The sequence below is a fragment of the Aotus nancymaae genome, unplaced genomic scaffold (assembly GCF_030222135.1).
Source record: "Aotus nancymaae isolate 86718 unplaced genomic scaffold, 86718_ANA_hifiasm-v0.15.2.pri h1tg000015l_1, whole genome shotgun sequence".
NCBI lineage: Eukaryota > Metazoa > Chordata > Mammalia > Primates > Aotidae > Aotus > Aotus nancymaae.
Window position 1 is genome coordinate 7,973,273 of NW_026988427.1, and position 16,470 is coordinate 7,989,742.

Genomic DNA, 16,470 nt, shown 5'->3' on the forward strand with positions numbered 1-16,470 from the left:
CTCTTCCCACCCTTTCTCTCACCTCCACTCCATGATAGGGTCTCACTCTGTCACCCAGACTGGAGTGCAGTGGCATGATCTCCGCTCACTGCAACCTCCGCCTCCCGGGCTCAAGTGATCCTCTTCCACCTCAGTCTCCTGAGTAGCTGGGACCACAGGCATGCACCACCACACCCACCACCACCACGCCCAGCTAATTTTTTTTTTTTTTTTTGTATTTTTGGTAGAGACAGTGTTTCAACATGTTGCCCAGGCTCGTCTCCAACTCCTGAGCTCAAGTGATCTGCCCGTCTTGGCCTCTCAAAGTGCTGGGATTACAGGCATGAGCCACCTCACCCAGCTCCCATATTCTTTAAAAAAAAAAAAAAAAAAAAACCTCTAAGATGTTCACACACCACCCCATATACTGTACAGTCAGGAAGACAGGTTCTGAAAACAGGAAGTCAGGAGGCACGTCCTGAGGTCCCCAAGAGTTTCCTGGCACTGACCTTGGTGACAGAAGCAGTATGGTTTGAGGGTGGGGGAAGCCACAGGACAGTCTGGCACACAAGGAAGACAACTCATGGCAGAATAATAATTATTATTATAATAACAGTATCATACATCAAGGACAAACCCAGCTGCCCCAAGCTTACTGCAAAATCCCTATGTACAATATAGTCTATGAGGATGGAGTACGGGGCTGCCCGCCTGCACCCTCAGGCTAACTCATACTAGCTCCCTGAGGAGGGGCCGGCCCCTCCTCCTGCCCCTGTTGAAGCTTGGCACAGGCTGGGGAGGCTGGCACTGCCAACGCCACCCCTCTGTGTGGGGCAAGCCTGTACCAAGGGGCTAGACCCACCTCCCCCACTGTGGCCTGGCTGCAAGGGATGGGGGAGTGAGCCTGTTGAGGGACCAGGTGGTGGCAGTTGCAGGGTGTGTCTCATCTGAGTCCCCTTTCTACCCCTACCGGCTCTTCCTGCGGGCCTGCCCATGGCAGGAAGGGGCCAGGGACACTCATGGCACAGACAGGGCATGCAGAGCGGACCCATGGCATGCTCGGCCCGCCGGGTGCCATGCAGCTGTCCTGAACTGTTGAGCAGCTGTCAGAGGGCTGAGTGGGCAGTGGAGTTCAAGGATTCCCCGCTGGGCTGGGCTGCTGATTCAGTCTGTGGTGGGGTCTCCTGGGAACCGGGCCCTTGGGTAGGCAGCTGCAGAAATTCTGGAAGTACCAGGTCCTCTTTCCTCAGAAGGCCCCTCTGGTCGTGGGCCCCGCTGCTCTGCACCCGGTTCAGCAGCTCCACCAAGCCTAGAGGCAGCCACAGCATGAGGGTTCCCCCCAACAGACCTGCCTACATGCTAGCCCGCAACAGTTCCGCTGCCTTACCGTGGCCACAGCCTCCATGGCCCCAGCACCAATGGCCTGTGGCCCCTTATTCCAGCCCCTTCCTCCTAAACCCCCATCCTTCCTGTTCCATGCCCAATGGCATGCAGCCTCCTGCCGTAGCTCAAGGCTCTCTCATGCCACCCTGAATGGTCCCCAACCCCACTGCCCTAGTCCCTCTGATCCCCAGCTCATCCCTCATGTACCTTCGATGTCACAGGTCTGCCGCTTTCCAGTGGCACTACTGGGCGCCTTCACCAGAGAATTGGGGGACACTGAAGGGGGATGGGTGGCCTTGTCCTGGGTTCTAGGTGGGCAGCCCTGCGAGAATGTGGGGTCAGAGCCACAACTGGGAGGGGAGAAGCAGAGGGTGGAAGAGGGCGCCCCGCCTTTCGCTCACCTGGCTGCGGCAGGGAGATTTGTCACGGACTTTGGAGATCTTCACGCCTGTGACAGAGATCACCACAATTAGTGTTTGCCTCCTGCCTGGACCACTTTCCTTCTGGGCCAGAGCTATTCCAGGAGATCAAGCTCCGAGGCCAACGTCCCCTACCTGGAAGAGTGTCCAAAACCAGTCTCTGGGCCGCCACCGAGCTCACTAGCTTCCCCATATCCAGAGGCTGCTTCTCGCCTGGCTGTGGGGAGAGGTCAGCAGCCCGCGGTACAGGCCGCGGCCCTGCCCCGTCCCGCGGCCCCGCGGCTTACCCGGTGCAGCGTCACCTGTAGCGGGCTCAAACCATGCTTCTCCAGAATGGGCTGCAGCGCCTCCTGCAGCCGCTTGGTGGGCTTGGCTGAGATTCGTACCACGCGCTCCAGCGCCGCCAGCTCGAGCCTGCGCGGAACCCTCGGGCAGCACAGGGCCGGGGGGCCGGCCCCCAGCCAAACCCTTCCCAGGACAAAGGCGAAGGGGCGGAACTTGAACCGCAGAAGGTGGTACTGGCTTGTAGGGGGAGGGGCTTGCCCAGGAGGCGGGGCTAGCACGAGAGGCGGGGTCTGGGGAACCAGGTAGCCAGAACAGAGCCTGAAGCAAGGAGCGTCAGGATCTGGAAACCAGACATTAGATAACTTGATGGCTATGTGCTTAGGTGGGGACAGGACACTCACTCGAAGGTGATCCTGTTTTCCAGACGCACTTCCTGATCTGCCAGCACGGTGCAGTCCTGATCCAGGACCAGGGCCTTCTGTGGATGCCAGGCAGGGTCTAAGAGTCCCTTCACCCACCCCGAGCCATCCCTGTGGTTCTGAGAGAACAACTTCCTGTCCTCCCATGGCCACCACTGGGGCTTCTTAGAGGGAGGGAAGGAGGGTAGAAGAGCTGTAGGGAAGCAAATGGTTAAGGTACCAAGCTGGAGTCCAAGCCTGGGAAAGCCAAGGCCAGAGAGGAAAGTGGCAAGAATGCTGGACATTCTTGGGAAAGGACAGAAATTATGAGAAAGGTAGCCGCTGGCATGAAATGATAAGGGGCAGAATTAGGTCCTGGATCCCTGGCCTACTCTTTCTGTACCAGACAGCCTCTACTTCCAGGACAGCGTCTGCCTCCAGAACAGCTGCCCCGTGTCCCTCAGGTGTGTGAAACCCACTCAGACCAGCTGGACGCATTTCCTCCCTCACCACCGACCTTTGGTCAGCCACCCTGGCCTGGTCCCATTTTTGACATTTGTCCACTTCTCTCCATTCCCCCCTACCAAGGACACTTCTTGTTTCCTCATTCAAAAAGGGCCCACACCCAAAACTGCTGTGAAACCAGAGGATGTGAAGCATCTGGCACAGTACCTGGCACACAGTAGTACATAAACAGTAATTCTCTTGATAACTGCCCTCAGAGACCCCACTGCCTGCTCCAGCCTGATGTGGGGGTTGGGGGCAGCCTCTCCCAGGCAGTAGGCCTATGCTGTGCTGCAGGAGCAGGTGGAGTGTGGGTGGGGAAGTTATATTTAGCGCGTATGAAAGCCCATCTGGGCTGCTGGCAGCCACCCTGGAGGCCTGAGAATAGTGGGCAGAATGCCTCCCGCTACTGCCCTTGCACCCCCGCACTCTAGGCCCTGAACATGTCCTGCAAGTACCCACCTGTAGGCCTTTGCCAAAGCTGTTGCCTCTACCTGGGATATCCTCCCCCACAGCTCTGCCAGACAAACTCCTCCCCATCCACATCAACTACTGCTTCTTCCATGAAGCCTTCCGGACACCAGCCAGAAATGCCTACCTTCTCCCAAGAGACCTTCTCTGGATTTTTTACTCTTCCTTCTCCCTGATCACTCCCTGCCTGGCTCACCTCCAGCCTGTGGGCCAGGAGGATGGCTTCTCTCCCCGACACACCTGGCAGGGCCTTAGGACTTGTCTACTAGGTAAACAAAATCCCAATCGTCCCCTGGAAGTCAGTATTCTCCCTTGAGATTCCCCTTACTGGGTGGTTTTCTTTAAAGCCAGTTTTCCTCTACCTCTTCTTCTCTTTTTTTTTTTTTCTTTTTTTTTTTGAGACGGAGTCTTGCTCTGTTGCCCAGGCCAGAATGGTGCAGTGGCGTGATCTCGGCTCACTGCTGCAACCTCTGCCTCCTGGGTTCAAGCAATTCTTTGCCTGGCTAATTTTTGTATTTTTAGTAGAGACGGGGTTTCACCATCTTGGCCAGGCTGGCCTTGAACTCCTGACCTCGTGATTCACCCACCTCGGCCTCCCAAAGTGCTGGGATTACAGGTGTGAGCCACCGCGCTGGGCCCCCTCTAGCTCTTCTTTAAAGTGTAAGCTAGTTTGCACTTAAAGAAAAAAGTTCATTGGTTAGGTGCTGTTGGGCGCCCCTAGAGGCTAAGGAGGTGAGGCACCCCACAGATGGCCATTTCCAGGAAAGTCTGTGAGGATGGCAGTCTGGACTCTGGGAATGATGGGGGCAAACCTCAGCTCCAGCAGTGGTTCTCCCCAGTTTTACCCCCCTGAGATCACCAAAGTAGGATGATGGATAAAGCTGGAAACCTGGAAGGGTATGAGGTAGGGGGGTGGCTGGATGTCTGAGTGAGTGAGAGTTGGTGCTGAGGTTGCTTTGGAGTTGGGTGTGGGTATAGGAGTGGGATTGCAGTGGAGGCTGGAATTAGGAAGAGGGTGATGATAGAAAATTGAGTTGAAATTAGGATCAGTCTAGGGAATTTGAAATGGAATTGGAGTTGGAGCTATGACTGAGCAGAGACAGAAATGGAGTTGGGGTCAGGATCAGGATCAGGAAGGAGGTTAGAGTTAGGGCCAGGCCGGGTTCCCACCTGTTCATTGCCCACCAAGTAGACCTTGATGTCAGGTAGAGAGAGGCCTCGTTTCTCACAGATCCCTGCCAGCATGTCTCGGATGGTGAGGCCGGGTCTGGCCAGGGCTAAGGAGGCTGTGCCATCAGGCAGGTACACACAGCAGTACTTCCCTGGCCGACTTTCACTCTCACCATCGGTGCTTCCAAGGCTCTTTCGGTGGCTCTGATTCAGGGCAGGAATGGGGGAGGTTATATGTAAACACGCAAGGGCATGCAGACAGGTACATAGAGACAGGTAAGCTTGCTGGGGCTCAAGCATGCACATGCACTCCCAAGGCAGGCAAAGATACGTCCTCCTGAGGAACACATGTATGCACACCTAGGCATATGGACACCTAGAGACAGGTCCACCTGCTGATTCCCACATTCATGCTGTGTACACACCCCTGGGCACTGCACATGTGCATACATCTGCTGACTGAGGATGTGTACCTATGACATAATGGGAACCCATATAGTGAGGACAGGAGAAAAGAGGCTAAAGGGTTGGCCATGCAGAGCAAGCTGGGAGACACAGTAAGGACAGCAACTTGGAATGAGGGCCACCACGTAAACGGGCCCTAGCCCATAGTGCATCTTGTCTTCCCCAACAACAGTCGGCTCACCTCAGATTTGCTGTTGACGAAGGCTAGGAAGCCAAGGTCCAGGCTGGCGGAGGAGTTGAGGGAGCCCTGAGACTCTCGGCGCAAGGTGGCATTTGCCGCCGCGCCCAGCTCTAGGGAAGAGGGAGTGATGAACTCGAACAGCCCCCCTGCCCTCACCCATCCCCTTGTGGAAGCCTCTCCCCCACTGATGGGACTTGTTTGGAGCCATCCTGCAGGGGCCCAAGTGTAAACCCCTGGGAGCGTCACCACCGTTGGAGATTTCTAAACGTCTGTGGTCTAGCCCAGGACCCGAACCACCCAGGGGAGTGTGGTGGTCACTGGGACCTGCTTTCCGATTTTCACAGATTTACAAACTGAGGGCCACGAAGGAGGAAGGGGGCACTCCCCAAACTTGGCCGAACTCCCGCCTTCCCCCCATCTCTGTTGCTCGCTCCTGCCCTCACCCCTGCGGAAGGACTTGCGGAGTGGGCGGCCCCCAGGACCCTCAACGGGCGGCAGCTGCCCCAACTCTTCCACGCCCAGCGGCAGCGACTTCCCGGGCTTCAGCTTCGGCTTCTGTAGGTACAAGGAAGGCGTTGGCACTGGGCTGAGTCCCAGCCTGCATGCAGACGGTGGGCACACACCCGCAGATCTGCACCCGGGGGCGTCCCCTCTTGCACGCGGTCCGCAGGGCCCCCTGCCCCGGCCGGTCCCTCGTCCGCACCTTCCTCGTGGCGTCCGGGCTGCCGAGGCGCAAGGAGCCAGGTTCCCGCAGCGGGCGCCCCTCGGCCTCGGCTAGCAGGCACTCACGGTACAGCGGGGACTTGACGAAGCGCGCATAGCTGTCGAATTTCATCAAGTTGAAGATCTGCGGGGCGAGCGCGGGGCAGGTGAGCCGGGGCTGGGGCGGGGGCGCTGGGCTGCCAGGATCCAGGCCCGGTCTTCGGGGCTGGCCCCGCCCCCAACCTAGGGCGGGATCCCAAACCCCGCCCCCACCTCAGTTCCTCCCTCCGCCCCCAGGGTCCAGGCCCTGCCCCTAGCTCAGCTAGGCTCCGCCTCTAGCTGGCCTTCACCGTTGCGTCTGATATCGCCCTCTGAGTTAGGCCAGTACTGCCCCGGCTTTGGCTCTGTCTCCGCCTCCAAATTTGCCCCCTCCCTTTTGTAGTTTAGGCTCCGCCCAAGGGTTCTATCCCACCCACCCCGCCCCTTTTGTGTCCCTTTCAAGGCCAATCCTCCGGGAACCGCTCACTTGAAGCTGCTGTGCCCGAAACATATCCGGCCGGGGCTCGGCCAGCACCTCCTCTCCAAGCCAGGCCTGCCGGTCGATGTTCACTGGGCTCAGTGCCTGGCTGGACAGGAACTCCTGGTAGATGTTGCGGGCCTCCTGAGCTAGCTGAAGGAGGAGGGACAGGAGAAGTTGTTCACGGGGCATGGCCCAGGCCATGTGTTCCCCTCTCCCAAGCCCTCGGCGCCAGCTCCCTCTTTCCCCACCTGCTGGGTATCGCTGGCCGGAATCTGTTGGAAGCGCTCGCAGGCCTTCCAGAAAGTCACGTTTTCGGCACTGAACTCCTTCTTCAGGAACTCCTGGGAGAGGAAGGATGGGGAGGCAGGCAGAAACTCGAGACACAGAGACCAAACTGGGGGATGTGATTAAAGAGATTGGGACAGAGACAGGGCCAAGAGACCAAGCCAGGCAGATAGGACCAGACAGACATATGGAGCCAGATCTGGAGGCAGGGAGAGAAGATGAGAGGCAGAGACAAGGACAGGGAGAAGGAAGAAAAGTTCCCAGCTGGGAGAAGAGGAAGAGGATGCTGCAGGAAGGCTAGATGAGGGAGCTGACAGAGGACCCCACTCTGGCCAGCCTGAAGCTCCGCCCACGCCCTGCCCTCTCCCATGTGCCTCCTTCCCTTTCCCCACCCCAGGCTTACAGTGAAGTAAGCCAGGCCCAGCGGGTCCTGCAGCAGCCGCTCGAAGGACAGGGCCCAACTGGCCACAGGCTGCTCCTCAGTGGGGAAGGGGCTGCTGGGGCCACTGGGGAGGCTGTGGATGCTGAGGGAGCTGCCGCGGCCCTCGCCCTGGCCCTGGGGCCCCGTCGTGCTGCTCAGCTCTGCAGGGGGATGGACAAGTAGGGTGAGCCTTGCTGCCTTCCCCAGCCCCTCGCCCAACCATCCCTCCCCCAGGCATCCACTCTGCAGGCATGTTCCCTGGAAAGATAGCAGGTGGCAGGGGCGTCCCCACCTATCTCCACCTCCCTCCTCCCTCCTCCCTCCCACTCAGCCAGGCCTCCTCCACACATTCTGTCACTTACCTCCATCTGACACAGCCAGAACCTATAAGAGACCCGACAGAGAAAGTCAGACAAGCCCAGTGAGGATTCCCAGGGGACAGTTCTGGGCCCAACTGCCAGGAGCTAGAACTGTGTTCTCCTCCACCTGGCATCCCCAGCCAGGTTCTGCTTGGTCAGAGTTTTGCCCAGGCTGCCCCCAGCTCCCTTTCTATCCTGGGCCAACCACTATGTCCTGGGACTTATGCCAGGTACCTTCCAGCTGCCTCTGGTTCCCTCCTCCCCCAGCCCCTGCTGGGTGAGCCAGGTGTGCATAGCATGGTGGGTAGGAACAGACTTTAGTCTCTGCCACTTACTAGCTGTGTAACTTTGAGCAAGTTAGTTAACTTGTTTGCCTCCATCTATAATCTGTAAATAGGGAAGAATGCCTATTTACAGATGGAGGCAAACAAGGGGCTGATGTGAAGATCAAGTCAGTTTAATACATTCCCACAACCGATCGGGCGTGGTGGCTCACACCTGTAATCCCAGCACTTTGGGAGGCCAAGGCAGGTGGATCACCTGAGGTTAGGAGTTCGAGACCAGCCTGGCCAACATGGTGAAACCCAGTCTCTACTGAAAATACAAAAAAATTAGCAGGGCATGGTGGCAGGCGCCTGTAATCCCAGCTAGTGGGGAGGCTGAGGCAGGAGAATCGGTTGAACCCAGGAGGCAGAGGTTGCAGTGAGCCAAGATCGTGCCACTGTCCTGCAGCCTGAGCAACAAGAGCAAAACTCTGTCTCAAAAAAATAAAATAAAAATGTATCCACAGCATCTAGAACAGGGGGCAGCATGTGATATGGGCTGTATCAACATGTGCTGTCTTTGAGGAAGGAGAGGTGTCTCTGCAGCCAGTGATATCCTGATTGCAAGTGTTTTCTGTTGGGCCCAGGGTCTCCTACAGGTCCCATCACACCCTGGGAGGGCACAGGATTCTGTTCTATAGTATAGAGCAGTGGTTCTCAAACTTCAGTGCAGAGTGGGAGGACCCCACCTCTGGAGATTCAGGTTCAGTAGGTCCAAGATGGGGCCTGAGACTGTCTATTTCTACCAAGCTCCCAGGCGATGCTGATGCTGCTGGTTCAGGGACACTCTGTGAGTAGGATTGCTGCAGTAAGCTAACTCCATCCTTGCCCCCAACGCACAACTCTGGTTTCTCTGGGAATCCCAATCATTAGTGAAACAGAAAAACTCTCCTCTCAAAATGACTCTTGCGGTGGTTTCTCTTATTTCTCTTTTTGCCTTCCTAGCAGCTCCTCCAGCTTCCCCACTATCTCCCACTCATGCAATGTGGCGTCAACCCCTCCCTGGCTCCATCCTGGGCACTTTGTCCCATCCACAGATCCGCACCTCCAGACACACATAACCAACTTCCTGGTAACATCTTCCCCCAAATATCCCACAAGCCCTCACACTCCCAAATGGAAGTCCCAAATGGAAGCTCCCTCTGCCTCCACCAAAATAGAGTACCAAAACCAGCTTCCCTGCCCCCATCTTTCTTCCCATCACCTGGGCGCTTCCAACATCAGGGCTTGAGTCATCTCAATTCCTACTTCCCCCTCACCTCCTACATTTTCACCATGCCCTGTCACAGGAGTTCCTACCACCAGCCCCTTCTTTCCATCCCAACTGGAAACAGGCCTGCAAGCATCTCCACCCCTGGAAAGCCCCCCACCCCCACCCTCCTGAATGGAATCTCCCTCTCTGTTCCCTACTCCCCCCTGAGAGTATTTAGGTCACAGGGCAGCCATCTGTGGACCAGATCTGGTCTGCAGGTATGTGGGATAGTACTATCATCTTGGCCCTCACAGTTGTGTGTGTGTGTGTGTGTGTGTGTGTGTGTGTTTAATTTAAAAGTGTTTTCCAGATCTAAAAAGCAAGAGAATTTAAATTCCACTTGCTCCTTAAGACTGTGATGCTCCCGCTTCTTCCCAGCAGGACAAACCTTGTTTAGCACTGAGCAGCCACCACCTTCCCCCAAAGGGCTTAAACTCTCCTCAGAGGCCTCTGGGGCCCTTTTAATGCATTTATGTTACTTGTGGAGGCAGTGGGAGGCAAGCTTAAATTTGGGAGGTCGAACTTGTGCTGTGTGACTTTAGACAAGGTACTTAACCTCTCTGGACCTCAGTTTTTTTTCTCTCTAAAAAAAATGGATGCAAATTGGAGCAAATAATGAATGGTCTTGACTCGAAGGATTGCTGCGATTAAATGACTTAAATACCTATAAAGAACTCAGAACACTGTCTGGCGTGTAGAAAATGTTCAAGGAACGTTACCATTAATGTTCTTGTGTCAGTAATAGTTCCTGACCCTGCTAGGCATTCGAATTTGTCTCTCCCGCCATAGAAGGAAAGAGCACAGGTGTTGGGGGTCTCTCAGACCCGGATTCAAAACTCAGCCTGACTTTTTCTAGTTTTACAACTTCGGGCTCCTCCCCGAGCTTCGCTTCCCATCTGGAGCCGGGGGATAAGAAGTTGCTACGGAGGGCAGCAATTTCTAGCAGAGCGCGCTGGGCGGGGCGTCGGACCCAGCACACCCCACCCCCGTCTCAGGCCCCGCCCCGGCCCTGCCCCCGCCCCGCTCTCCCCGCTCTGCCCTCCCTGCAGAGGCAAATCCCCCAACAAAAGTCGGGGCTTCCCACGGCTACAGGAGAAAGTCCCCACTCCGAGGGCGGCAGAGGGCTGCGAGGAGGGACGGGGCGAAGCCTTTCCCCGCGCGCCCTCAAGGTTTCCCTGCAAGCTGCACCTATCTGCCCGCGCCCGGGCTCCTCCTCCCCCTGCTGCCCAGCCAACGTGTTCCCAGCCTCGGAGACTCCGTCACCGCCCTCCCCCAGATCCCCGAGAATCGCCCGGACTCGTCCCCTCCGCTGGGCTGCCTGGCCTTGCCGTCCTCGCGCACACCTGGAGCCTGTGTCCTGCCCTCTAACCCGAGTCAGGGTGATGGGCGCTGGAGCTGGCTCCAGCCCGCACTCCTACTTTGTTTGGCTCTTACGGGTTTATTTTCCATTCTGCTTAACTAAATGTAGTTAAGTGGGGCTGGTTCCTAGGTCCTCCCCCCCAGGCTCCACCCCTCCCCACGGAGCCACCCCGGGCCCTTTCCCTGCCCCCGGAGTCACGTTGCGGTTGCCAGGTTACGGCTAAAACTCTACCTGGGCCTGACTAATGAACCCCTTCAGCCTCACCCATTTCCCTCCCCCTCACCTGCACCCTACACTTCACCGAACGTTTCTATTTTCCCCACACCCCTACACACCCCTGCTTCCGGCTTTGCCGTTGCCTCTGCCTGGTATCTGCTCCTGCCGTCCTTATGGAATTGCTCCCTGATCTCTGCCCATTGACATTAGTCATCTCTAAACACCAGGCTCCTTGAATGCCCCTTCCCACCACGTGCTTACCACCCATGTCCCAGCCTCTCTTTCCTGCCCCTCTGGTGGTCCCTGGAGCGCTGGCCTGGTTGGTGGGAGGGGTTGGATCTGAACTCCCTCCTCAAGAAGCACTACTCTCCTTGCCCTAGTGCTCCCAAGCAGCCATCAAGGCGCTGGCCTTGGCACCCCTTCACTATAGACTCTCAGCCCTTGAATGCCACCTGTCGCTCTCCATCTCTAGCCTCTCTTGCCCTGACAGTTGTTGATAGCATAACTGGAGCTGAAATTGAGTAGGGACAGAAATCTGGAGATGGGTGGGAGTGGGGGTGGAGTCCAATTCCAGCTCTGCTATTTGGGAACAAGTAACTTCTCTGAGCCTCAGTTTCCCTCAGGCTGGCATGGGGCTCAGCACTCCCAATTTCTTGAGGCCACTGTTAAGGTTGAATGAGGCGCCATGAGTGAAAGCACCAGGCATGCCACAATCGCGAGTGAGGTGCAGAGGTGCAGATGCCCTGCAGGGCCTGGGGAAGTTGCACTGAGCAGGGCTGGCCTCCCCCATTTCAGCTTGCTTGAGAAGTGGTAAGCGAATGGGAAAAAAGGGGAAGAAAGGGCAAGGAAGGGTGTGGTGGCCAGTGACACAGTGACCCATGCTTGGACCTGGGCCAGCCATATTTTTTTCTTAGGAATTTGGTCCTGGAGGAGCTGCTGGCACCGGAAAATACTAAGGTGAGAGTAAGGCCCCAATTTCCTGAGCTTTGGCTGTGTGGCAGGCATCCTCCGGCAGCACACACTAGGCCCTCACTCCATCTTTACATCTTTATCTTGTGTGGCAGGTATTATTACCCCTGTTCCACAGATGAGGAAACTGAGGCCCAAAGAAGTCATGCAACTGAGATGTGGCAGAACTGAGATTAGAACTCAAGTTTGCCTGATTGTGGAGCCTGAGGCCTTCCCACCCTCCACCCAAGCTGCCTCCCTTTCTGGACCAGGGAAACTTGGAGGCCCAGTGCCTCAGCCCTTGGGGCACAGGTGGGCAAGTCCAATCTGGCATGACCGGCCCAGGGGCTCCTCTTGAACTGTGGCCAGTAGAGGGATCGGACCTTGAAGGGGGACCAATTTACTGAGCATCTTCTATGCTGGGCACCCTCTACCGGCCTCTGATTTCATCCTAGCTTGAGGAAACTGGGGCTGCAAGACCCTGTCTGGGAATGCCCACACAGAACCTGGGTGTCTGGGGGTGCCCACACAGAACCTGGGTGTCTGGGGGTGCCCACACAGAACCTGGGTGTCTGGGGGTGCCCACACAGAACCTGGGTGTCTGGGGGTGCCCACACAGAACCTGGGTGTCTGGTCCCTTCAACTTGAACCAGCCTGTGGAGATGACCCCTGGCCTTGCCCCTGAATAAGGCCACCCTGAACTCGAGTGCCCAGCCCTGAACTGGATACCAGGGACAAAGAGAGAGGTGCATGGGCTTTGCCTTGCAGGTCTTCCTGCCAGGAGGGGAAGACTAACAGGACAGGCTGAGCTAACCGCCTTCTCCAGGCTTAACTCTCAGCCTCCCCTAGGCCCTGTACCTGTGTTTGCCTACAGCCAGGCCTGTGCCGGGCCCTCCCTCCTCCAGCCTGTAGACCCTCTAGGGACCATCTCCTACAGCATGGTGCATGAAGTTAGTGGAGATGTTAGTTCCCTCAAGCTGTTTCTATTCTTGACTTGCAGCTCTTGCCTAACCCTGATCCCTTTCCCTTCCCTTTCCCTTCCCTTTCCATTCCCTTCCCTTCCCTTCCCTTTCCTTCCTTTCTTTTTTGAGACGGAGTCTTGGCTGGAGTGCAATGGCATGATCTCGGCTCATAGTAACCTCTGACTCCCAGGTTCACCGATTCTCCTGCCTCAGCCTGCTAAGTAGCTGGGACTACAGGTGCACCACCACACCCAACTAATTTTTTGTATTTTTAGCAGAGATTGCATTTCACCATGTTGGCCAGGATGGTCTTGATCTCTTGACCTCGTGATCCAGCCACCTTGGCCTCCCAAGGTGTTGGGATTACAGGCGTGAGCGTTGGCTCTTGGCCCGCCTGCCTGCCTGCCTGCCTTCCTTCCTTCCTTCCTTCCCTCCCTCCTCCCTCCCTCCCTCTTTCTCTTTCTTTCTTTCCTTTTTTTTTCTTTCAGCAGGATCTCGCTCTTTCACTCAGACTGGAGCATAGTGGTGTGATCACAGCTCACTACAGCTTTGACCTCCTGGGCTCAAACGATCCTCCCACCTCAGTTTCTCCAGTAGCTAGGACTACAGGTCCACACCACCACGCCCAGCTAATGAAAAAGAAGCTGGGTTCTCACTGTGTTGCCCAGGCTAGTCTCAAACTCCTGGGCTCAAGTGATCCTCCTGCATTGGCCTTCCAAAGAGCTGGGATTCGAGGCTTGAGCCACCACATGGTATTTTCACCTGTGTCTTTTGTGCCTTGCCAGACTAGGGGGCAGGGGCTAGAGCTGATGGGCCTGGGTCGGGAGTGCCTAGGATAGGGTGGCAGCACCAAGCTGGCAGTAAGAAAGGGTTGTTGAATGAATGAGAGAATAAGTACATGAACAAATAAAGTGGCAAAGAGGCTGTGTGAAGACATTCCTAGGAGGGGGGCTGGGAGATGTCTCCAAGTGACAGGTTTCCTTGCAACTGCCTGACAAGCTGAGTGGCAGAGAGGCGAGGCTGACAACTGAAGCTGCCACAGCAGGGAATGATGGTGGGAGTGGAGGGAGAGAGGAAGGGGAGGACCAGGGCCAGGCAGTTCTGGGGATTCAGATGCTGACCGCTCTACTCTCCGGCTACCCTCAGCACAGCGTTTACTCCTCTGAGCCTCCCTCTGGAGGTAACTCATGGAGGCACCAGACACACCTGTCCCCCAGGTGCCCCTTCATCCACACCCCTTCATCAGACACCAGTGCCTGTCTAGCCCTTCCTGCCCCAGCTGTGCAGAGCCTCAGGAAGCAGGCAGTGGCCAGCAGGTAGCCAATCTGTGACCCTTGGGATTCTAAGAGGTGGCACAGAGAGTTCAGAACAGGCCCAGGAAGGGCGAAAATAAACCTGTGTGTGACAGTTTTGAGAGGGGCCAGGGCGTCTGTGGGCTTGATGGAACTGGGGGCAGGCCTTGGGGGCACCCTCCCTGCTCGGGGTGGCTTTTGGGTAGAGAAGTCACAGGCTGACACAGAAGAGGCAGGGGCTGGGTCTGTCTCTGGGCCCTCTCTGTTGCCCTGAAGTTCTAGGCACTGTCCCAGAAGCATCAATCCACCTCTCCGGGCGGGGGGCCTGGGGTTAGCCTCCTTGGCTTCCTGGCCGGGACACGTAGGGAAGGAGGAGCCAAGTGTCATGCCTGTGGTGTGGGAATGCAAGGGAGGTGGATTTTCTTTTTGCACTTTCCTGGTGGGGTCAGTGCTGGAGAGTGAGATGGGGGTGCTAAGCTGGCTTTGAGGAAGAACGGCCTCTCTCCCAGCTAGCCAGCCTGGGGCTGGGCAGGGAAGAGATGCTGGAAGAAGAGGTAGAGGCCTGTCTTGGGAACTAAGGGGCAGGAGTGGTGATGGTGGTTGTTCAGCTTCTTGGTGAGGCAGGAGACCTTTAAAGAGGGGCTGAAAATGTAGGGGGCATCAGGCTGACAACTACATAGCACCCACAATGGGTCAAAGGTCTCATGCATTATTTCAGTCAGTCATCTCAGCCTTGAAATTCATTCCAATCGCTTCATTTTACTGATGAGAAAACTGACAGTTGGCGAGGACCCCTCCATCCAGTAGGAGAGAACAGAACCAGGACTAGAACCCAGGTCTCTCTGGAGGCACTGCTTTGCCTCATGATACTAGGCTGAGGCCCGGTGGTGGGCCAGGACACTGGCCTTCCTGAGGTTGTTAAGAGGGGCTCTTGCAAGTGAGAGAGGACCCTAGGGAGGGAAGGGAAGCCCAGCACAGCTTGCCCCATCTGATGAATGAATGAGAAGAGCCAGACCCTCTGAGGGCAGCTCTGATCTGGAGCTAAGCAGCTAGGAAGAGGGTTAAGGGGAGGGCAGCTGCAGCCAGGGGCATCCTAGTGCTCAGCCCTTCTTGGAAGCTCAGGAATAGAACTTGGTCTGACCCTGCTGACCCATCCCCGGGCTGCCCAAACAGTGCTAGTTCTGGCAGGAAGCCTCCAGAGCAGCTCTGGCTGGAGGGCACTGACCGAGCAAGAGCTGTCACTAACCTGACCTTGGGCACCTGGGGCAGGGGGTGAGAGGCGAGCACTCAAGCTGAGTGGGATGTAGGGGCTTGAGCCACTGTGGGGGAGGCAGGAGGCAAAGAGCACATCAGGTCTCCCTGCGACCCTGGGATGCAGCCCCAGATGCAGCAAGTGAAGGAGCGGTCAGGCTGGACCAGAAGCCTGTGCCCGCTCTGCTCTGGCCTCATCACCAGGGTTATACCATGGTCCCAGCTGGGCCATCTGGAAGGGTGCTGGGGTGAGTGCACCAGGTCCCACCACCTGCTGCTGTCTGTACCCAACTTCTCCCACCTGCCGGCAGCCCGTGGGCTCTTGCCTGGCCCTGCCGGGTGTGCCTCCTGGGCTCCACCCTGGGTGTGCCCACCCCCTCCTCGTGGCCCTGGCCCGGAGCCCACACTCACCATGCGCCCGTTGGGGACGCCCAGGTGCTTGGGCTTCCCTGGCATGCCGCTGCTGATCACGGGTCCCCGCCGCAGGGGCTGCCCACCATGGGGACTGTAGCAGCGCCGGCCAGAGCTTGCACGGTGGTGGGCAGGCAGCGGAGAGCCCGGCTCGGCTCCTGCGGGCCCTTACATCCTGAAACACCAGCTCACTACCTCTTTTCTCTGCCACAGGAAGTGTCTCTATAGAAACCAAACCACAGAAAGAAGCAAGGTCTAAGAGAGCGAACGCCTCTTCCTACACACACACACACACACGCACACGTTCACACACGCACACATGCCACCAACACACTCTTGGCATCATCCCACACAGGCACCAACACAAGGCAGAGGCCTCCGTGTGCCCAGCAAGGAGCCCAGCCTGGTCTGGCCCTACCCAGGGAGCTCTAAGGTCATGCCTGGGCTCACAGAGGCATAAGTCAACATACCTAGGCACCATAGTCCACCCTGGGGCGTCCCTGTGGACAGGCACACACGTGCACTGGGACCTGTGTATCCACACATGTACTTTTACTTGGCACAGACTTCTCTCATACCTACTGTGTGCCAGACAAACATGTGCTCAGTACCCCTCTCCCCTGCAGTTGTCCCCTAGCCCCAGACACCTACAGGCTGTCCTTCCACACATGTGGCCAGGTGTGCAGAAAGATTGATAACTTGCCTGTATGGCTGTGCACACAGACATTCAAGTATGCCTGTCATAAACACATGGACTCTCCCTCACAAGGGGGACTTCGGTGTAGAATCATTTGTATGCACAGTCCCCTGGACAGGCGCATGTGACAGGAACACCTGCACATAGGACATATGTATTCCAACACTCCAGTGACATGTGTAATAACCAGGTGTGCACATGCTCACCTACCTGGAT

The 16,470-nt window shown here is 56.9% G+C and overlaps 1 protein-coding gene across 1 annotated transcript; it reads right to left on the reverse strand.

The window, feature by feature from the left end:
* Nucleotides 1-560: 560 nt before the first annotated feature.
* On the reverse strand, nt 561-15,877 carry RGS14 (regulator of G protein signaling 14). The gene is made up of 15 exons (XM_012466405.2): nt 15,558-15,877; nt 7,546-7,567; nt 7,166-7,344; nt 6,726-6,818; nt 6,484-6,627; nt 5,959-6,102; nt 5,699-5,810; nt 5,256-5,365; nt 4,610-4,813; nt 2,468-2,544; nt 2,069-2,195; nt 1,917-1,998; nt 1,764-1,810; nt 1,570-1,684; nt 561-1,288 (listed from the first exon to the last, which is right to left on the reverse strand). Exons 1-15 carry the CDS (start codon nt 15,600-15,602, stop codon nt 1,086-1,088), a joined length of 1,704 nt encoding a protein of 567 aa, XP_012321828.1. The 5' UTR covers nt 15,603-15,877; the 3' UTR covers nt 561-1,085.
* Nucleotides 15,878-16,470: the final 593 nt, after the last annotated feature.

Bases quoted from the DNA above. Each gene is read 5' to 3' on its own strand.
- RGS14 (XM_012466405.2), bottom strand. From the start codon at position 15,602: ATGCCAGGGAAGCCCAAGCACCTGGGCGTCCCCAACGGGCGCATG. The intron at 7,345-7,545 runs GTAAGTGACAGA...ATCCCCCTGCAG, and splicing joins TCTGGCTGTGTCAGATGGAG to AGCTGAGCAGCACGACGGGG. The intron at 1,289-1,569 runs GTACATGAGGGA...GGCTGCCTCTAG, and splicing joins GCAGACCTGTGACATCGAAG to GCTTGGTGGAGCTGCTGAAC.